Source organism: Takifugu rubripes, chromosome 17 (assembly GCF_901000725.2).
Source record: "Takifugu rubripes chromosome 17, fTakRub1.2, whole genome shotgun sequence".
Taxonomy (NCBI): domain Eukaryota; kingdom Metazoa; phylum Chordata; class Actinopteri; order Tetraodontiformes; family Tetraodontidae; genus Takifugu; species Takifugu rubripes.
In genome coordinates this window covers 13,255,845-13,278,362 of record NC_042301.1, presented here as the reverse complement: position 1 = coordinate 13,278,362, position 22,518 = coordinate 13,255,845, and the positions used below count along the sequence as shown (strand labels likewise).

Below are 22,518 nucleotides of genomic sequence, written 5' to 3'. Positions count from 1 at the left end.
TCTGCAGCTACCTGCGAGGCAGGTGGGCATGCACAATAAGCGTTTCACCAGCGCAGGACCATTATGCACCGTGATTCATTGTGAGCACCTCAAGCAAAAAATACACAACACAACATTGAATCTGTGTGTTGAAGGAAAGAAAAATGAAGCACTAGTAAAATGATGGGGAGGGATTGAAAAAAAGAGAAAAAAAAAAAAAAAAAAAAAAAAATCAAGAAAACTCTTGAAAAAGCTGTTAATGTTATGGACTGACAAAACATGGCATGTCAGTCAACGGAGGCATTCTTTTGCAGGGATGCTGGTTGGAGTTGACTTCCTGTCATTATAAATGGCATTAATTATCACTCAAACTGCTCTGGCCACTGCTACACTGTAATGGACAGCAACAATCACCAGATCTGGTGGAGATAAAGCGCTCAATCAATCAAAATGTGCATATTAGAAAAAGGGCCCAGAAAGAAAAAGCATTTAATAGAAATCTAACAAGCACAGTAGATGACAGAGAGGCTGCAACGAGTCCTCAGAGGCATGGGAGGCCTGTTCCTTAGGAATGAGATATGGTTTAAGCAAGTACAACGTGTGATTTCACACCTATTCTGAGGGTGGCTGGATGGTGAGTGGGTGGCACGGCTGTTACCCACATGATGCCAGTCTGCTAGGGCTGCACCTTGGGCCCTGTACCCCCACAGCTACCAACCCCCACCCCGCCGGACGAGTCCGCTCCCTTCCTTTGACGTCATGTTCTCCTTGTCCTGCAACACCACTGCCCATCTGTTATGACACGTTAGCCTCTGGCGCCAGGGACTATTTAGCCTGGTGTAATTAGCCCCCAGACACCAGCAGCCTGGTTTTAAGCAGATGTGGGGGAGGTAGCCCCCTGCAAGGCGACCAACCAATGTTTGATAAGGACGGGAAAGAAAAGGGGGTGGGGGGGGGGGGGGGTGACCCAGTTAAAGAGATGATGTAATTCATGCTACAGCACAAAATGCAAGAATAATGACACCCCGCATGTCTTGTCCAGTCCAGGAATGAGCCGCAGAGAGCTCTCTCTACTTCTACTAAGAAAACAGGCACCTTTAAACAAATGACTGATTAAAACTCTCGTGTCCTCTACGTCTGTCCTCTATTAAGAAGCTTTACGGTGTCTCTGTGCTCCTGTGTTGCCCTTTACGGGGGGACAGGGAGAGGTTGGAGTGCAGACGCCCTTGAACCTCACGACCATAATCACACGTGACTGGATTGGCATTGACCTTTTCCTGGCTCTCTCCTTTCCTCTTCGCCATCTCCGTCTCCTTCCCTTCCCCCCAGGGTCATTTGAGGGTCCGGGCTCTTGTCAAGGCTGTCACTCTAGACAGCCCTCTCCATCTACCGCCCCCACTGTTGCCATGGCAATGGACGGCACTTGCGCTCCGAGGACTGTGTGAGGGGGCAGAGGGAGCCAGCGGATGGATGAACGCTGCGGCATCTTTCCCTAACCTAGGTCAACCTTGCGGAGCTAGTGTAAGTGATGGGAGTGGATGCATGCTGGCCATGCAACTTGAGGACAAACGCAGGCAGGATCAAATTTAAAAACTGCATAAACGATGGTGCTGGAGGGATAATAAAGGCAGAAAATAAGAGTAGTAAGAATCAGTTAGTCACTTGGATTCTTTTCAGATTCTCCAGAATTGTATTTCCAATAGCGCCCCCCCCCGCTTTGTTACTGTAGTAATCATATCGTTTTTGTCTTCCCAAAATACTCGCACAAAAGCACACACGGGCTCGGGGAAGAGTGACCTGGGGGCAGGCAGTGGAGCAGCACACGTGTAGTACCATTGAGCTCGCAGCCAGCATGAATCACTGTGAGCAACCGTCAGCCCAGAGAGAACAATGATAACTGGTGTGTGAGGTGTCTATCAGACATGCACAAACTGGCACGGGATGGAGAGCCGAGGACGGCTCTACACCCCACTGCGCCGCCATCAGACTGTGATTTGCATGGTAATTAAACACCAGAAAAATATTATCCTCTGGTGTTTCGTTGTGGAAACTTTAAGGACGTTCAGTTCTCGCTGAAAATGGCCTGTATTTTTCTGATGTTAATGGGGGAAGCAGCCCTACTGGACCAAACTAATACCTACAGGTAATCCCACTCTTGGCTGTCAGAGTTGCAATCCAGCGACTCACAATGGAACAACACCTGAACTGGACCCCATTCTCTGGAATCTCAATACAACAAACTATATTTATGCAAATAAGCAAAACGGGTGCTGTCATTAATGTGGATTAATGACAGCACATTAATCCACATTCTCCTGTATCATCGAAGTAAATAAAGTAACTGAAGTAGTTCGGTTAATTCAAGACAGTGAAGGAGAAGCAGTTGCAGCGGTGGCTGCTGATGTTTATACTCAGCATAGCTGAAAAGCCTAAATAGAACAAGGAGAATCAGATCTGCCTTTGAGTTTGTTCTGAAGGTCATGAGAACAGTTAAACGATGTCAAAAGCAGCCACGTTAGATAGATGTGTTTGAGAAAAATAATCACATGGAACCATGTGCGCAAAGATGGGGAGAAGTAGGACGAAAAAAAACCCAAAAAAACAGGCGTAAAGGCATTTTCCCCACATCTCATCATCAAGGATCCACAGACACCATCTGGACCAGAAGTCTCAGAGGAACAAAACCACCCTGAAGGTGTGCAAAACGCACATTTCAAGTTAAAACTGAACAGTTTTGCTTACAGCACCTATCTGGATTGAAATGTGCTGATCTGCAACCTTTAAAAAATGCATTTAGAAGGTGAGGGGGGAAAATTTATAACATTTGTATGTGTTTTTCTAACACAAAGCTGAGAAATATACAGCATCACATGCATTTAAAACCAAGAGTGATGTGAACGCATAAAAGAAGTACCTGAAAGCTTCATCAGCAGCTCAGAGGCAACCTTCATGTTAATATCCTGGCTCAACAGGCTGTTCTTAGGGCTTCCTTCCCTTGGCTTCAGCGAGCCTGGTCGCTCTGAGGTTGCTGCAGTTCCTGCTGACCCATCTTGGCAGAAAGTCGCAGGGAAACTTGGTTGGACTTGGCTGTGGGAGTGAGACGACGGTCTGGGGCTCAGCGTTTCCTCCACTTTGGGCTCTTCTTTAAGGTGGAATGGAGACTTAAGCGCTTCCCTCTGGTTAGCCGCTGCAGCCAGAAAGAAGAAGGAATGAATTAATAAATTAGAGTACAATGATTTAAATTAAACATAAGGGACATTTTAAAATCTTTGCTAGCGCCAAAAATAAGAACGCTGATTACCCATATCTCAGCAACACTATTCCATATATCCTTTTTTTTATTATTTTTTTTTTACAGCAATATACTAAAACGTCAGTGACAGTTTTGTCAGATTTTTGTGACCAAATTGCAAATGAATATGGAACGACTAAGTGGCCAACAGTGATTTTTAACAGTGCTGTCACTGCAGCTGACACCACAGTTGGTGAGGTGTGGGCCAACACAGTGGGTGCAACCTCATGACTGTCCTCTTCCTTCGGTCTTCAGGGCATCAGCAACAAATTCACAAGTCATTTCTCTCCTCTTTTTTGACTTCACGCTGCTCCCTCCGCCTCCCCATCCCACTGATGTCTTTGCACTGAATTTATTGCTCTGTTCCGCATTAATCCTTATTTCCTCATCCCATCTCAGCCTGGACCTTGTCTGAACCCTCTTCGGGCGTAAGGACATACAATTATTTCTGTACTTCTGCCGAGCACGATAGCAATCAGCAGATCCTTATCAGCCAGCTCTGCTGGATGGAGCCTAGGTTGAGGAGCGAAGCGTCACACGGATCCCTCCGCTCAAGTCATCTTCAAGAGAAACTAGGCCACATCCTATCTGCCTATGATGAATAATTAATAATTAGACATGGAGAAACTTCCGATAGCAGCCAAGAAAAGAAGACCGGGCAAATGCCTGTGTCTCCTGGGACATCCCAAAAAAAGAGATTTTTCATATTGAAACCTAACAAGTGCTTAAAATTGAAGAAAAAAAATATAACATTTCCTCTGCTAGACTAAAAACCAGAAATCAGAAAACAAACACACAAAGGCTATCACTCTTGGATAGTCCGCTGTCCAGTGTCCTCTGGCCCCAGCAGAGATCCGTTCCACTCCTCACCCTACCGCCTCACCTAACATCTCAAACGACCAGAGGCCTGCTGCCCCCTGCCCGCATCATCAATCTGTGACGGCTACAGTCTCTCTGATTAATGATGATCTCTGCTGAAGGGACAGAGGGCTGGGGGGGACACTGGATACGGGGTTGAAAGGGGGGGACAGGTGTTGGCGTTTTGGCCACCCATGCGGTGCCACAAGGCAACATTGTAGTGGGCTGCTTCTGTAGTACAGTATGAAGCGGGGAGTAGGGGGAGTTAGGGGGAAGTCAGGGAGAGGAGGGGGTGGAGGCTGCCGGTGACCTTCAAGTTCAGGGGCAGTGGCACGGGGTCGCTCACAGCACCAGCTGGAAATGTCACACCATCTGATGTCAGCAGGCAGGCTAAGTATAACCTGGTCAGCACCTGGAAGGACGTCCTCTAATTAGAAGCGTGTTGGGCCATGTTGGATCAGACAGGGACAGCACACTTGGTCACCACCATGCAAACACACATAAAAATACACTATCCTATTTGACCACACTGGCATTTCTCTGTAAATACATCAGACAGAAATGCCAGACTGTATTACAACAAGTCTAGGCTGCACACACACGCTAGTGATACAGACGCAACCCAGCTCTTAGCACGTTCTCAAACTTTTCCCCTCTGGCCTAACAAGGACAAACTCAACCCTGGGAGTCACATTCACACAACCACGTGACTTCACTGACCTTTTGGATTGCTGCTATAAATAGGATGCATTTCCACCTAGAATCCATATTACAGAAGCCGATGAATTATTTAGTAGTATAATCGGCATATTTTTGTTCCATTAAACCGATGGCTCACTGACGACACAGCTTACATTCCCTTTCCAAATTTCACGTTAGCAGTGGCAGCAAAGGCACCTGGTCTCCAGCCAGGCGTCATGTTAAGTGAGCAGAGATTTGGGGAGCTAATGGGATAGCTTTGACTGGGCGTCTCTTCTGAGTTTCCTGCCCGCGTGAGGACGTATCAAGGCCAATGTCAGCTTCCTATGCATGGTACTGTATGGCTGGTTCCAGCTCAGCATTAACGCCGCCATCAGTTCGTCTCCGTATCATCACACCCATCTGACACCTGCCACTGTTGCCGTTTCCTTGCCCATTTTCTCCCCTTCGCCACGCTTTACTCGCGTGCCTCATCCGTCTCGCTGCCAGGCGCTTGTCCACTCCGCCTCACCTTTAGCTCCGTGGCTAGAACTGCCGTCAAATAACTTCATTAGCTTTCCACCTCTGTCACGCCGGCATGCTCCCCCTCTGACAATTGGCTGCTGTTTTATCACGGTGGAGAAAAAAAAAAGGCACAGAGATCGGCAGGGCAGGTTGAGAACCCAACAATAGCTGACAGTGTGCTAGACACCGAGCAGTAATACTGATGGCTGCAGTGGGATGTAGCAACCAAAGGTTATTCACAAAAAGGCCTGCCCTTGTCTTGGCACGCATCACTAATAATCAGAACTAAATAAAGACAAACAGAAAACTAAAAGTTTTTAAATACATCTCATGACTTGGGGCCAAAATTTCAAATTACTCTTTGCTTCTAAGGGTGTGCTTCTGTGTTTCTTGAGCTCTTGATATGAAAATGTCTAATAACATGGAATAAATACCCTTAAAAATACTCCAGAGTTTTGATAAACAATGCCTGAGATCCATTTTGCCGCAGCAGGGGGCGCTGCATGCAAAATGCTCTCCCAGGATCAGATAAATAAGACAACTGCAGATGCATCTTGACAGATGCAACACCTCCCACAACCCCCTGCATGCCAATTATTCACACCCATCCGGGGTCAAGCTCGTCGCGCCTGTGTCACCGCAGCAGGGGAGTGAAGGGGGTTGATGTTTGGAGGGTGTGCAGTGCCCACTGTCATTATTAACTCTGGGTCCACTGGGCACGGGGAAGGAGCTGTGAATTTCAAAGTGCCCCGGTGGCTTTCATCTCTGAATCAAAATGTGGATCACACTGGATCGCTACCGGTTGTGGCAGCATGCAAGGATTGAAATCAAAGGATATCAGTATAACGCTCAATGGAAAGCAGGGCAACCCCCCAAAAAGGATATGCTTATTATATCAGAGGTTGGGAGGAGTTCACTGGCTTTTAATGCCCGGGGAACTCGATGCAACTCCCTCTTTACCTCTTTCTGCCCCGCTTGCTGTCATTTTATCTGTCTCCTTTTTTTTCTCGATCTTTCCATCTCCCAAGTTCATGTACGGCCCCAGCTCCTCCAAGGCTCCCTCTTCCTGGCCCTTGTGGGATTGAGACACTGACACAGCAGCGTAAATGCAGGGGGATGAGCCGCTCCTGTGTGCATTCAATCGGAGTGTGCTTGGAGGTCAAAAGAAATGGAGTCTAAAGGTCCCAAGAGGAACTTCACCTCAGGCTGCTGCGTAGCAAGATCTGAGACCAGTTCTTCCTAGTTTCTATATTTAACTACACCCATAAAAAAAGCAGAACTCTATGATCAAAGAAACTACATTCATTAAAACTCATCGACATTTCCTCAAATTCAACATCCTCATCCTGATTTTCTTAAAATATCTGACCATACTCCTTGAACGATGCACTGACTAAGATGTCCGCCACTTGACACTGGATGACTTTGCGAGGAGCCATTTTGGCTCCCCTGGGACTTCCGTTGGCTTGATTGTGCAGTCTGGGAGTGAAGTGCGGCTGGCACCCAGGGGGCATCCATGTGGAGTCGGGGCATGTGAGATTGAGGGGGAGTTAACTAAGTCTGCCCATTCCCTGTGCATCCTGGCAGGGTCACAGGATGGTGCTGAGGGCGATAATCATTTCAAATTATAAATTCCTTTTTAATTATGAATTATGCATAAATTTTTAATTAATCTAATGTTCCCAGGGTTTTTTCCCTCCCATCGTCAGTCAAGATCTCAATCTAATTACGCTGTATTAAGCAGGAGAGTGGCAGGCATAGCCTCGACCCTGATGCTGAACCTTCAGTCCACCTTTTTCTATCAATCTCGCCATTGCCTCCAAACACTGCCTTTGATATTTTGCAACATGGTGAAATGCATCTAAACACGGGCTTTGTGCACCTTAGAGCAGCACGTTTCCAAAGTTGGGTCGAATAATGCTGCATCATTACTTTATAAAGGTTAAGAAGATTCTGCCCATAATCAAAGGCAGAAAGTAAATTACACAATACTTTTTCCACAGTTTATGGAAAATATTAGTGTCTTAATGACCAACAATCACACACAGGTGGTGACCAGCTACACCGCATTAATTCCATAAAGGCCCAAATGGGGGAAAGGAATTCAAGACAAATACATAACTATCCTAAAACATAAAATAAAACAAGTATCACTCCTGAAGGGCATTAAAAGTTTCTCCCCCACTTGGAATTTGTGCAGCACGTTTTGCAAATAGCATTCCTCTTAAAACCAGCCGAGTTGGTGACGCCATCTTGACCCTGCTTTTGGTTTACAGCGAATGCATCGTCTTCCTGCCTTTGCATAATGTCGGACGTTATTGTTCACACATTTGAATCCTGTAACAAGAGATGAGGTGTGGGAGGAAAATAGGAATCACTAAAAAAAAACCATTGTACCATTGAGGTGCCTTGAGAAGAGCACTTAGGCTCTGATTGTTTCAGTGGATCGAAATCAGTAGCCAACAGCAGGGGGCATTAGGGTTAGCTACCGGGCAGCTGTCGAGGGTCTTTAACTTTGCACAAGAGAACTAAAGAATTGGGCTTTGCCAACAGATGGAGATCTTCTTCGTAGAATTGATAAATAATCGAAGAAGACAGAGTCATATTTCCTGACAGTGAAAATAAGCCTATATGCTGCTCATGTCATGGCACAGATGCAGTCATGTTTTCGAATAATATGCACAGTTACAGGCTGGCATTCACGTGCAGAATCCTCATGGATCAGTTTAAAATCGAAGCGCCTCTAAGCCATATTTTTTTTTTAAATGTCCTTATGTTACATGAAGAACCTCTATTGTTGCAGCAGTTGTTCATTGTGCGCTTTTGTGATGACCACGGGGTAGGTGCCACAAAATCAGTTAGATCTCCTACATTTACTCCTGAGAACTGCCTATAAACTGATCAGAGTTCTGGTAGTTTATACCAGTTAATGCATCCAGTGACTGGGATGGTTAGTTCGTGGAATAATCTACACTTTTTGGCTTCTTATTTTCAAAGAAATGACAAAAAGTGTCAAATACTCCACTAACTAACCATCCGCAACACATTTACTTCTACAAAATACCACTGTCAAAGCTCGTAATAACAAACAAGCATGGACTTGGATAGTTGTGAAAAGGCTAAAAGGTTATGTCCCACTTCCCTAACATGCTCATGGGTCCTCACTATCCTTGTGCGGGAGTGATGGCATGTCTGATATTCTCAATATGCATCATGTTGAAAGCCTGAAAAACAACAACTCAAATATAAGTGTCTGGAGATGTCTGTATGACCCATGCAGCATGTTTTGGCACATGTGCAAACTTTTTTCCCCACTCAAACATCTTCACAAACTCAAAAACCTTTAAAAGCAATTATGCGTTAGCAACTGTCAAACGTTACAACCGTCTATTCACGTCTTCTCCCATTGTCTTAAAATCCTTGAAAAAAACAGTTTGCAGACAGACACTGCAGCCTTGACCTGGAAAGATAAACATGAAACTGTTTACACTTCTTACAAATGTTATTTTTGGTGACAGCGGAGAATCAAAACAAAACTTAAGGCAAAAGGGGAGATGAAATTGAGCTTAAGATCAGAACGCCTGTCTTCACGTTCAAGTGCAAAAGCAGTGAAACGCTGAGGGGAAAAAAGTGCAACTTCACTCACTGGAGTTCCAAAGTCAAGTAGAGAAAACGGCACAATAAAGCAAAGACAACAATTATGCATCAGAAAAGTCAAGCTGGTGCAAACCGTTTGTCTTTGTATTTGTTAAAGACACAAAGTCTGACGTTACTGCATATGGACATTTTTAAAAAAGAACTCTAAAGCCCAGTGTTTAAATAACTTAATGTAATCCTCTGACACAATGTAACAATAAAAACGGCCGCACCGACCGCTGTGAATGTCATGATGGGTTTTAAATATAAAGATTTTCTGGTTTCAAATTACAGAGAGGATTTGGGTAAAAAAAAAATAATATTGAAACATTTGGAGGAGTTAACTCAGTTTGTTAAGTTTGACATTAACCACACTGCCGATATACATACAACTTCCATTCTAAACAATAACTCAACTGACCTGAAAGTTTCATAAGCAGGTCAGTGGCAGTCTTGGTACTGATGTCGGGGCTGAACAGGGAGGCTGCGGTAGGACCACTGGGACTGGATCTGACTCCTATCCCCACGCCTGGTAGATCCAAGGAATTTGCGCTGCTGTTGGGACGGTCCCTGCACATGCTGAAGGGCGAGAGCACGGAGAGATCCCTTTCCTGCGGCTCCTCCTTGATGTGGATGTGATTGGAGGAGGCCTCGACCGGAGGCGACGTCTGCTGCCGAGTGTCTGACTGCAGCGGGGACATTTCTGTCCCCCTCAGGTCTGCCAGGCCGCTGTCACCCATCAGGGAGCCTTCGCCCTCCGTGTCGGTGGTCAGCTCCTCTTTCACCTTGACTTCTGAGCGGGGGAAGTGCTGGTGGCAGCGCATGTGGAGCTTCAGGCTGAAATGTCGGGATGAGGTAAAGGGGCAAAGTTCACACTGAAAGGTCTCGCCCCGGTCCTGGTGCTGATGTACCTGGAGAAAAAGGAAAGGTCTAGTTCCACATTCGCTTGTGTGGACCCTCCCCCATCTTTGAGATGTTGGTGTTTTTTAACCCCCCACCCCCCCTTTAATTTTGCAATTACATTGGCAGTTACAATAAGCGTGAAATAAAAATGATGTATCTGGGGATGAGAAGTATTGCCTCACCTTCATATGGGACTTGAGATTGTCTTTGCGAGCACAGCGAAAAGGACACAAGGGACACTGGTGGCTTTTCAAGCCTGTGTGGATGACCATGTGTCTCTTCCAGTAGCTCTTGCGTTTGATGACCAGTCCGCACACAGGACACTGGAACGGTTTTCCACCATCCTCGGGGGAGCCTGGGTGGTGCAGAGAACATTGTTATTACTTAGAGGAAGCAATCAGGGAGCTTTAAAAGCAGGTATTTAAGTACACCGTTTCCCAAAATATACTTACTATATATGCCTTTCTAAATATAGACTATTTCATTGATCTGGAAACAACTACTCTACAACTAATGGTTAAAAATATCAAGAGGCGTACAATACAGAATCAGTAGAACAATGGTTGTTAAAACTCACACACCTGATTATTGTTTTTGGCTTTATATCCAGCATCTATTACCGTTTAATTGGTCTTATTAGAAAGAGGCATGATTGCATTACAAATTCTACAAGAGGCTGTCAGGATGGCTTCATAAGTATTCCAGTGCCGTTCCATGAAAAACATCTGGTAATCAGTGTTTGGTGAAATTACTGTGCTCAGCCATTCATTGACCTGAGGTGTAAAACCTCGAGACTGCCTATTTGCAACAATAAACTGCCATCTGCGGCCCAACCTCTCCGAGCACTGCACGGGATCACAATGCAAAAATGACTTCGGCCGATTCCGAGTTGAGCTCAGTAAAGCAGAAACAGAACAGGGGACAGGAACTGCATAGGATAGGACCGTGATTTTAATACTTTAAGCATGTTTTCCCCGTAACGACCACCCTGTTTAATAAAAACAGAATAAGCACCTCTTTTACATTCACTATGCACAACAATACGGTGCACTTTTATGGTGGAAAAGGGGACAATAAAACAAGACATGACAGTCAATAATCAAGGTCATTTTTTTTCCCCAGTCCTGCGACCAAACAACTACCTGCGTTTTTACATCACGGTTCGACCTTGGCGCTTCGAGGGTTAGAGCGGAACCCCTTTTTAACATGCAGATCACACAATATTACATCGACTGCCTCATCTGTCTGAAGTCAATTGGATCCAGCCATTTTAGATTTGGCGGGGTTGGGACAGAAACCCTGAAAAGTGCCCATCCATCTCCTTGAAAACATTCTGTTCCTGCAAATGCCTACTTAGAAAGAGTGTGCACTCTTTCGACCGTCCTGTGAAAGAGTGATATTTTTGTGTGGACCCTTGTTTGGGTTACATGTCTGTGCAGGAGTACACACTTACAGAAATACTGCATGGCCCTTTGTGAGTTACTGAGAGGTGGTGCATGAGAGTGAGTCCAAGCTGTTAGTGTGTGTGTGTGAATGTGTGTGCATCTGTATCCACTCAGTGGAAAGTATGATGTGTTTGGCCTCAACTCTGCTGTGCTGATCAGTGCAGAGGGCTCTGGTTAGTGGGGGTTGAAGCCAGGAGGAGGCTGCAAAGATGGATATGGACTCCAGGGCTCCCCACTGTGCAGAGCGCACACTGACAGCCCCCTTTTGGCAGCGTGCACATCCGAGCACAAACGAGCTGGTTTGGGAAGGCAGCGAGGTCTCAGCCTAAACCCCCCATTGAGCCCACAGACCTTTTCCCAGACTGGAAGGCCAGCCAGGGCTGTTTCCTCTCGGCCACGTTCTCTGCTCGGTTGACAGTTAAGCTATGGCTATGCTCCATGCTACTTCAGCGCCAGTGAAGTGAGAAGAAAACCATTACAAAACTAGAGAAAACATGTCAGCGAAGTGCAGAACTGCGCTTTTTCTGACAGGATTTTGGCAACTGCTAAAACCTGATATACCACCACTCAACCCCGACAAAGAGACCATTGTTTTGGGGGTTTTTTGCCGTTGCCCTTCCATTGCAAAATTTCACATTGTTTTTATCAGTAGTTTGAATTTACATGCAATTAATGATTGCCCTCATTTAATTTCAGTTTCGAAAACTGAGCTTTAATAGAAACTCTGTTTCAGTAGTCTTAAAACTTTTATGAAAATAAAGGGCTGCTGTTACTAAAATGAAAAAAAAAGACTCTTCAGCATTGTTTTAATGGAACTAAGGGCAAAATCTGTGGCTCTGCTAGTACATACTGTGTCACTGGGGCAAACAGAAGCATTGCTTTACAGGTTTTCAGCATTACAACTATTAATACAGCGAGGAAATGAATGTGTTATTATTAAGGTTTACCTGTCTGGCTGTTGGGTTTGCCTCTGCCCTTAGGAGTAGACGGCAGGAGCAGTTCTAGGCTCTGGGTGGGTGTTGACGGTTTGGGGGCCTTCTGGTTTTTGTCCAGTAAGGGCTTTACATCCTCTTGGAGGACAGCGGCACTTGCCAGGGAGGGACCATCCTTTTTCTCTGCCAAGAGGTTACCAGCTGCCCTGGCCGCCACCTCTTTGAGCAAGGCAGCAGAGGAGGTCATTGACACAAGTGAGAGAAACGAACTGGCAGAGGCTTGGTGGTCGGTAGCAGCGCTGGCTGTTGATGACGCTTGGCTCCTCTCGCTGACTTTCTTGGAGAGTGCAGCGAGGGTAGAGCTCGCCGATTGCGGGCTGAATGGAGAGTTGAAGGCATCGAAGCGCACCACATCATCTCCCCGACCACCTCCTCCGAGGGCAGACACTGCAGATGAGGCAGAGTTTGACGAGGACGAGGACGTTGTCGAGGAGACCACGGCGTTCTTGTCTTGAAGCACAGCATTTGCCGCCGCTTTTAATTTCTGGATTGCAGAATCCGGGGACAGGCTGGAGCCGCAGGGGGTGGAGCAACTGACCGGTGGCCACTTATCTGCAACACCTGCCCATACAAAACCACTGCCATTGCTGGGAGTGACAGAGTTAAAGGGGTCAAGGGGCTCTTGCTTAATATTGGTGATTGAGGGTGCCAAGGAGGCCGGTGATGCTGAGCCACTGTTGTTATTGGCCAGTTTTCGAGCAAGAGCACTTAACTGCTGAGCATGGTGGGAAGATGGAGAGAGGGTCAAAGGCGGGGCTAAACCTATTGGAGGAGATTCTACTCCTGCACTTCCCCTGGATGATCTACTCAAAGGATCCCCAGTGTCAAGTTTTAGCGACCCAGCCTCTAGGAGGCGCCGCAGATTGCTGCTGAGGGGTTTTCCCAGAGCACGAGACGCTGCTTCGCCATACAGTGATGACACTACAGAAGAAAGCGTGTCCTGGGCTGTAACTGCTCCTCCATCAAGTCCGAGAAGTTCCAAAGAGGCATGATGGACGGGTGTGGGGCAACCCAAGGAGCTCTCCCCTCCACAGGTATCTGTGTCTGCAGAGCCTCCAGGCCGTTCTTCAGGAGAGGAGCCCCTGGGCAGGAGGAGCTCATCCTGGGTGTCGCCATATGAGGATGACTCCGAACGCGTGTCAGAAGCATTCCCAAACCAGCCTTCCTCCTCCACGGGACCGTCATCAGGCCCTCCTTCTTCATTGCTGTCTAGATCTGGAAGAGATGAAAAACGCTTCAGAACATAGAAACAAACACAGTCCAACATTGCTCTGAGATGATGTACGATGCAAACGTTGAGCAGGCTTTTTTCAATTTAAGCATCAGAAATCACAAATGATAAATATTTCTTATTAAGAGACGAGCAGAGGGCCCCCGTGTGAACATTAGATATCGTTTACCACTGCAGGATTATTAGTACATTTCTTAAATGTCCATTCTTGCTTCTATGATACTGCAGTGTATTTAGTGACCCATGTATTTAGTGAGTCCATGATGAGATTGTCACTTTCAGCCCTTAACACAGCGGCATGGCCTCCAAAAATCACATAGAACCCAAATGTTTTTGCAATACAATGCCGGCTTTCCTCGGGGTGCACCCAAGACGTTTGAGTAATTTAGATTTTCCTGTCCTTTTTTAACCATATTTTTCCCACAATTGCTCTGGAAGAGCCTAGTAAAGGGGTTACCATGACAACGGGTCCTTCTGGGAGGCTAGACAGCAAAGATTAGGGTAATGGAGGTTACAGAACTAGATTAATATTCATGAGCCTGCAGATACCACCGGAGAGCCAATAAGGATAGGGTTAAGGTCACCAAGGGTCATTAATATACACTTCATGTATCAATATTCATAAGCAAAACATTACAGCTTGCCAGACAAGGGCGAACAAAGAAAAGTGAATATTCCTAATACATATTAACAAACCTCCATAGGAATATGTCAAAAGCACCAAGCCTGGGCAAAGCAAAATGTCAAAACTGACCCCCTCCTCTATACTTTATTCAACACAACCTTGTGAAATATCCAGGATAAAAGATATTTTACAAAAAGGACACAGTGCAATTCCAGAATTAGGGATGCACAGGTCCATTGTTGGCATCGGCATTTTTTCCAAACATTTTGAACCGGTGTTAATGACAATGTGCCCGATCTGTTCAATCTACTTCGCTTGGTAAGACTCTATTTCTGCGCCCTCCCGTGTGCAGCGTACGTCTTTACTTCCTACAAAATGCTTTAAACCTTTGCTGAATAAATTGCCACGACAACACGTCTTACACACCTAGAAAAATACATCCCTCCATTTAACGTAATATAACGGCAACAAACAGTCATACATAAAGGTTTCCAGTTCTAAAAAGCCCACAATATCCGTCCCTGCAAAGTGGCTCAAATCTGCGTTTATACCAGGGTGGTTCTGTGCTTTTCATCAGCAGCTTCTGTGTACGACACAGTGGGTCAATTTTTAGTGATCATTATATTGCACAGAACCCACCTGCGTTCAAAAGCTTATTTTGACCAGTTAAAAATGACCAATATTGTTGTGGGTGGGCTTGTTTAAAATTTTCAAATATATGCCTGTGAATTGTTGTGAGATCGTGAGGAGAAACAGCACATTAAATCAAAGCTTTCTTTCAGTTTTCAAAGAATTTCCCAAGCCGAATTCAACATGGAAGTTAATGGGAGCGAACACCTGACTTGATTTAATATTCTAAAACCAACTTTAGCGAGGTTGTGAAGCATGATTACATTACATGGCTATCAAGCTTGTGTTTATTTTGATTGTTATTATCAAATAAGTAATTCAACACATTTACATCCTTTTATTTAAAATCGTTGAAAAACGGATTACCATATTTTCTGGACTATATGTCGCTCCGGAGTTTAAGTCGCACTAGCCAAAAAATGCATAATAAAGCAGAAAAATAGATATACAAGTCGCGCTGGACTATAAGTCGCATTTTGGGGGAAATTTATTTGATAAAATCCGAGACCAAGAACATACATTTCATCTTGAAAGGCAATTTAAAATAATGATGGATTAGCTATAGGGTTGAGGTATGCTAACGTAAATATTTTAGCTACATGACCCAAAACGAACTGAGTACATGTCTGCTTTGTTAACGTAACATATTAACAGTTATTCAGATGACTATAGCATAAAGAACATCCGAGCAAGTTTACCAAACAATCAAGTCTAACTCCATAGACGAAGCACCGCCTCTTCTTCTGCGTCGCTAAAGGAACTCGTTCCTCAGGTACACACGCCTAGAGCGCCCTCTTGTGGTTGCCCATGTGAAAATAACGAACATGTAAAATCCTGTAATAATGTATTTATTTAACATAAGTCGCTCCGGAGGACAAGTCGCACCCCCTGACAAACTATGAAAAAAAGTGCGACTTGTAGTCCGGAAAAATACGGTCAGGTCAGGTCTGTTGTTGACTTGTACAAAAGAATGATCGTGGTCTTTTGTTTGCGAGCAATGAGACATAGGCTACCATTTGTTAGGTATTGCAGCATCTATCGTGTTTTTATCAGACTGGCTAAAATCAAATCATCGGTATCAAAAGGTGGAAAAAGCAGATTTTGCATTCCTCATAGAAATTTTTGCAAAATCTCTCACACACGACATACATCACACGTACCAAAGCTTGTCTTCACCCATATGACCCAAGCCTTTTGGGCCCGTTCTGTTTACAGGCAAAGGCAAAATGGTTGCCGTGGCAACCGAACTCGCCAACCTATTGGCATCATTAGAGTTGGCCGACATCTGGTAAGCCCTAGTTCACAACGGTGACCACAAGCAGATCTTACTCTCCGACTGCTGCCCTCTTGTTGGAACAGATATCAAACAGGGTTCACACACGATCCAGTGTCTTCTATGTTCCTCAAACTCCTTTTTTAACAAACAAGTTTCACATGTCAAAAATCGGCACAAGGACTTCTATTGTTATATGCCCCTGTGTCCTGTGCAAGAGGTCCGTGAACTCTCGCACTCTTGTGAAACTTAATTAAAAACACAATAGATTATGGAAAATACTGAGGACACACACAAAAAAAGAACGACCCTTTTCATTCTGTTGGGAAGGTGAATGAAAATGCCATAATGCATTGATTATGAGAAACCAATTTCACATGCTCCTTGAAGCCATTTTGCCACCTGAGGGGGGTTAACAGGAAAGAGAGCGCATAAGACAGAGAAAGAGCCAGTGAGTCATGCAGGGCAGGGCTTGACCCATTTCCATGTGACATGCAAAAAGCAGCAAGAGCCACTAATGGCTGTAATGTAGTTAGAGGGAAATCACTAGATTGCTGACCCAAGGTCTGGGCTTTGAGGCTGAACTCTCTTGTATCCAAGGTTCGCTCTTAAACCTCGGGGTTAGGTGCAACCGGACGCAACACTACACCACGGGGCTTTTGCAAGAGTGCTACAGCGCACTGATGCACTCCACTACCGTGGGTTTGTGTGTCACAGGCGAACAAACCCAGAGGCGGAATGACATTTTACAAGGTCGTGCTCTTCAGCCCAGGCTCTACGGGGCCTACATCTGAGCTCACTGCAGCATGTCACCATATGTATGGTATATACATGTGCACTTTCTTTTTTTCTTTTTTTAAGTACGCTGCCAAGGATGTGATTTAATGCTGGAGTCAAGCCCCTGAATGCATTCAACTACTTTTGCCTTCTATACATCGGCTGGCTCAGCGACAGTAACCGTGACACCCTCCCAGCACCGCCCATACCCCCCTTTCCTCGGAGTGATGGAGGCACAGAGATACGGGCTGAGGCGGCAAGCGTCTGCCTCTGCGAGGGAACCATTTAGCAGTGTAATGGCGGGGATGACTTGCATGTTGAGACAAACAGCTGCGGGGTGCTCAGCAGTCTGGATCTGTTATCACTCACACATGGGTGATTCAATGGTGCACAAGTCTGCCTCCGTGGGCCACAATAAAGTATAACACCGCCGTATTACAAACAATCAGAATAACAGGCTGCGACAAGTCAGAGTGCAAGCAGAGGCTACATAAAGAGCAGATCATGATGCTGGGAAGCTATCAAGCATAAACTGCCTTGAGATTGAACAGAGATGGAGTCAGCAGCTAAAAATATTCTGATGTTGTACCTCTGTGACTTACTGTGTTTGAAAAGCTGCGTCGCGTTAACCTCACACAGAAAGAGACACGGAGCTCACAGTTTGCAGCTCCGGCTGAGAACCAGTGGACATTACAGGTAGCGTACTTGTTCATTGTTTCAACACGCGGTGCCGTCAACAATCTCCATTTGTGAACTTGGCAGGATTATTTTGGACGGGGCTTTTCTAGGTCAGAGTTGGTGCGTGCATTCAGTACATGCGAGTGTGGTGCAAGAGTCAGCCAGATTTTACCGTCACACAAAACGGTCGCTGGTGAAGAGCAAGGGCACTTCGGTGAAGGTAGGTCAGGGGGTCAGCCACCACATGACTTGTATAAGGCTGCTGACTAATGTCTCACTCTTACCCGCACACATGCAAGCACGCTCATGCACGCACAGACAGAAGGCTATTCTGTGACTTAGCCAGGCATGAAAATTGGCCTCAATGACCCCAAGCCTGAAAACGTATGGGGGAGTGGGGAGGAGGATGAGAAGGCTGAGCGAGGAAGGGATAGATGGACGGATAGTTAAGGGAGGGGTTGATTTGACTGGGCTGGAAAGAAGAAAAGGCCATTAGCCGATTAAGGCCGGCCGGGGTGCATCGATACTGTGCTGATGTCAAAATGAGAGTCATGCCCATGAGCCAATATAGCAAAGAGAGTAAGAGAGGCCATGAAAGAGGGAGCACAAGCTTGAGAGAAGTAATGTAGGTCGGCAGATCTACGCTGACCACACAGCTGTAATAAAAACAGCCCCAACATAACGGGACATATATAGCATAGCGCTAAAATGATTAGACTTAGACCTCCCCTGCTGCGTAGTGTCCATGTGTCACAGGCAGGCCAGGGTATCAGGATTTAGGGAGGAAGGCAGCAGTATAGATTTAGCAAGGAAGGAGCAATGGTGGTAATTAAGTTTTGGCTGGACCCTGACGGGGGTTGCCACAGCCACGGGCAATGCTAATGAGCGCGCACGGTGGTGGACAGGGCTGCCTTATTAGTGTCTGCTGGACAATATGGTCAGAGAGACACTCTACTGACAGACTCGTGTCTCTGCAAATGTCTGACAGTTCTCCTGGGGAGGAATGTGATTCCATTAATATGGACACGCTGGATCCAGATCACTTCTATTCACTTTTTCATTATCTCTCACTTCCTTGATCTCTTTCACACATCTCTTTCGTCATATCATGGCTCCCATCCTCCTTTTCCCCCCCATTACCTCTGCCTTCCCGGAATAAATCTTAAAATAAATATGACAAACGTCTGGATCGAGTACACATTACCCTTCAAAGAAGACAAATATATACGCATCAGTCTGTTAAACTGCTAGTATTTATTCCTTTGTAATATCGACACAGTTTTACCAAAGTATGTACGTTATTTTCATTTTTGGAAGCCGATGAAGCAAGTCATCAATTGCGGGTGGTCACAAATTTTGTAAACTTCTTTCTGGGTGTTTGAACTTGATGTGTGTCCAGCGTTGGGAGGTCACGGTGCTTTAAAAGCCTACACAAAATAAAGACTCTTTCAGACGTACTGTACTTTTTCATACCATACAAAAAAGTGCACATGTGTCTTCAATTATGTGGTAGCTGAGGAGGCCAACCGTCAAACATTGCCCTCGTCATTATTTGTATCGTCTTGATGGCGCTTTCAAACAGGAACCTACATCTTTCACGCCCCCCTCCCTTCAGCTGATAACATGTCACAAAGACAAAAGGAGCTCATCCTTTAGCTGGATTCTGAGGTGAGATGATATTCTCACAGGGGATCAGAGTTCAGGCTGCGTGGCTATATATACATAATGGTGGTTGAGTCGTATTGAAATGTAGTGCAAATTACCATCTGTGTATTTTCGGCCATGGCCTCCGTGGTTTGTGGGCACTTTGGGCAGCATGCCAGAGGTGAAACAGGAAGGAGAAGTGTTCCTTGAAAAGAGTGAGACAACCTATAGCCCCAGACCTCTGAAATACCTCATCGCAGATGAAGTGCACTTTGCCCCCAGTTTATTTTTCCCTGACATCTTTAGTATCTTGCATTTTTTTAAAAAAACAGCAACTTGTTTATAACCTCAAATGTGTCATTGAGGCCCGTGGAGCTAAAAGCGGTAGCTGTGCAGACGGAGCCGGTATAGCCATTGTATCGACATAAGAATGACTGCGATGACAAAGCAACGGTCTCTGATACGCTTCCACTAAGCAGCAGTTAATTATGCCGCAGTATGTTTTGGGCTGGCGCTCTTTCATGAGGATTGTGATTCCAACTGCATCGGCTACGCAACTATTGTGACTCCATACTGGCGACTGCTTTATGGACACTGAAAGCACCACTGAAATAAATACAGTGTTCGCATTAAAACTAATGTTTAGCAGGGATGTGTAAGTAAGTAAGTAAGTTGAACGGGCTACTGTGATGAAATGTTTGCAGGGAATTTCTGTCAATTTTATACCGCACCTGCAACAACTTGCTGAAAAATGTGATTATGCTGTGAGGGCATTGTGAAAAAAGACTGAGTAACTAATCGCCGACTAAAACAGTTTTTCTGGTAGTAGCATAGTTCCACATTAGGGTATCTCACCAAATGATTAGCGGTATGATTCCAGCAATAATCTACATCCCATGCTTCAAGCAAACTGCATGACCCAGCTAATTACACTAATTGGCAATGAAAATGGAGCAATCTGTCTGGTCACAGTCCCAAATACAGAGTAAAAAATGCTTGAAATATCTATTTCAGACCAGATGAGCAAAACTCAGATCTCACCGTATGAATCCTCATTTTAACCGAGTGACAGAGGACTGCGGCTGTCTAATTACTGAATCTGACAATCAAAAGGATTTTTTAATGCCACGCTCGAGTCATTTTTATCTTCGTCAGAACTCAAAAACCAAAGCGGCACTTTGTCACTCTACCTCCTTCACCAAAGCAAATAAGCACGCTGTTGATAAATGAAGGAGACTACAAATAATGCATCCTCAGAAAAACAAAGCATGAAGTAAAGGCCACCTGAGTTAATGGTCTGTCTAATATATCAGTTGTTTGATGGTGGCTAAAACAGCAACAAGACGCATCATCACCGACCATCACGGCAATATGGAAGGAAAACAAGTTTCCTGTGCGCTTAATTTTGGCTTTATAGAGAATTATGTGCACCCTCAGATGTAGGGTTAGGGTTAGTCATGTCTGTTAAAGTCACCGCTCATGTATCATACCAGCAGCCCTGATAAAAATAGTGCTTGTGTCAAAACAGTTGCTTTCACAACATACTGTATGTATAGCGTCTGTACTTTGGGTTTTCTCCTTTTCTGTGCTAATCACTTAACTGAGGTACATCGCCATGGTAACATATGCTGCACTGCTAACCTGCTCTGCAGGAGTTTATGCTGAAGATCAGGATAAATGCATTTTACAGGACTGACCGACCAGGAGGAAATGCATCCCATCTCCTGTAGAAGCCTCTAGTTATGGTGGGCGGTTCATGAGGTTCTCTGTAGGGGAAGGATTTCATTATAGCGTTATGCTACCCTGATTAAACATGTTGAATCAGCATTGGGCCCCGATGAAACGAGGGATCAATAGGACTGAATGTTCAGCTTTAGCGTATCAGCACAGAGTAATGGAAGTGTGCCAAAATGTAAATGACAAATTCAACAGGGTGCTCACTGAAGACCGTGTAAACAGGTTGGTGGGAACCAGGAACAGGTACTGTTCTTTACTGAGGTGCTCTGACGTGATGCTGCATTTAAGAGCCCTGAAAACAGAGAGACAACGAGAGGTCCATACGATGAAATGTGCTAAGAAATGTTAACGTGGGCCTCACCTACAGAGCATTAATGATATGAGCCAAGTTGTTAAAAGGTTAAAAAAAAAAAAGCCTTGCCGTGTTAACAAAGGGTTGTTGCCGAGCTCCGTACGGCCACTTCTGCACGATGTCAGCCATTGTGAACCTCATCGCCGCCATTCACATATATATATCAAATAAAAAAGAATAAGTATATTTTCATGGTTTTAAATGCAACATGTAGTGTCCTCAAAGTTTCTCTTTTTTTGGGTCATTTCAATTTTTCAGATAACTATAGCAAATGAATTTTTGAGGTTACATCCAGTGTTATTTGATAAAAAAAAATATTTCAAGTCATGAAAAATTGATGTCATTAACAGCAAAGTGTCAATTATTTACAAGGCTAAATCACATAATGTGCATGACCTGATCTGCTCGTGTTCAATTAACGGGGTCACATCGGTTCCAAAAGCGCTAAATTTCTTAAAATAAGGACGTCAACTGATTTAAGGTTTTAATCAGATGAATCACAAAGTAGCTGTGGATTAACAGCAATTAATCAAATATCAAAAATGTGCCCGGCGAATTCGAATTTTCTCTATTCACAGTTGTGGCAATGAAAAACAAAGCTACACAGGCAAATTTGGTGTTGCTACAGAACTGATTGGCAAATGGCACAGCATTCATGAAGTGTAAATTTAGTCAGCACGTACATAAATTGCACAAAAAAGCAAATACATTGACCCAAAAAACTCATTCTGTGTCACCACATTAATTTAACCTTTCAACAACTGTCTAAAATTAAAACACCTCTGTGCACGCTGTGCTCTTTTAACCAGCCATCTTCACTTTAATTAACCAAAAACATGAATATTCATGCACATCGCTGAATGCAATAAATGTGTACATTGCTTTTTTATATCTACACACCTCCTGACATGCAAGCAGGATGCTGTAATGGTCCCCCCCCCCAGGCAAAGAAATAACATAACTTAACCAAGACGTGAATGTCGCACTTTCATTCTCAAGCAGAGAGGGTATTCTTTAAACAAGCGGAGTTTGTACAGTTTTTCTGGCGCGGTGACACTCCTCACAAAGGTGACTGTGTCTCTGAGGAAAAGAAGTGAGAGAGTAGGAGGGTGCAAGGTGGGAGTGTGTGCAGCGTACATGGATTGTTTGGAGATCAACCTGCTGGCGAATAGGACACTTGGTTTTAAGGGTCCAATGTAAGATCCAGTGGGAAGTGTTGGTAGAGTGAGAGGTAATTCTATAAGCACACGTATGTATGGAATC

General features: G+C 44.9%; 1 protein-coding gene across 3 annotated transcripts in view; it reads right to left on the bottom strand.

The window, feature by feature from the left end:
* The window catches only part of znf827 (zinc finger protein 827), a 51,096-nt gene that overhangs the window by 20,384 nt on the left and 8,194 nt on the right, over window positions 1-22,518 (bottom strand). For all 3 annotated transcript variants that reach the window (XR_003891721.1, XM_029851522.1, XM_029851521.1), the window contains exons 2-5: window positions 12,264-13,523; window positions 10,054-10,226; window positions 9,390-9,879; window positions 2,894-3,166 (exon numbers count right to left, since the gene is read on the bottom strand). Coding sequence is in view for 2 of the 3 variants with exons in the window: in XM_029851522.1 (XP_029707382.1) it covers window positions 2,894-3,166; window positions 9,390-9,879; window positions 10,054-10,226; window positions 12,264-13,523 (2,196 nt within the window). In the remaining variant the exon portion in view is untranslated. The remainder of the gene's footprint in view (window positions 1-2,893; window positions 3,167-9,389; window positions 9,880-10,053; window positions 10,227-12,263; window positions 13,524-22,518) is intronic.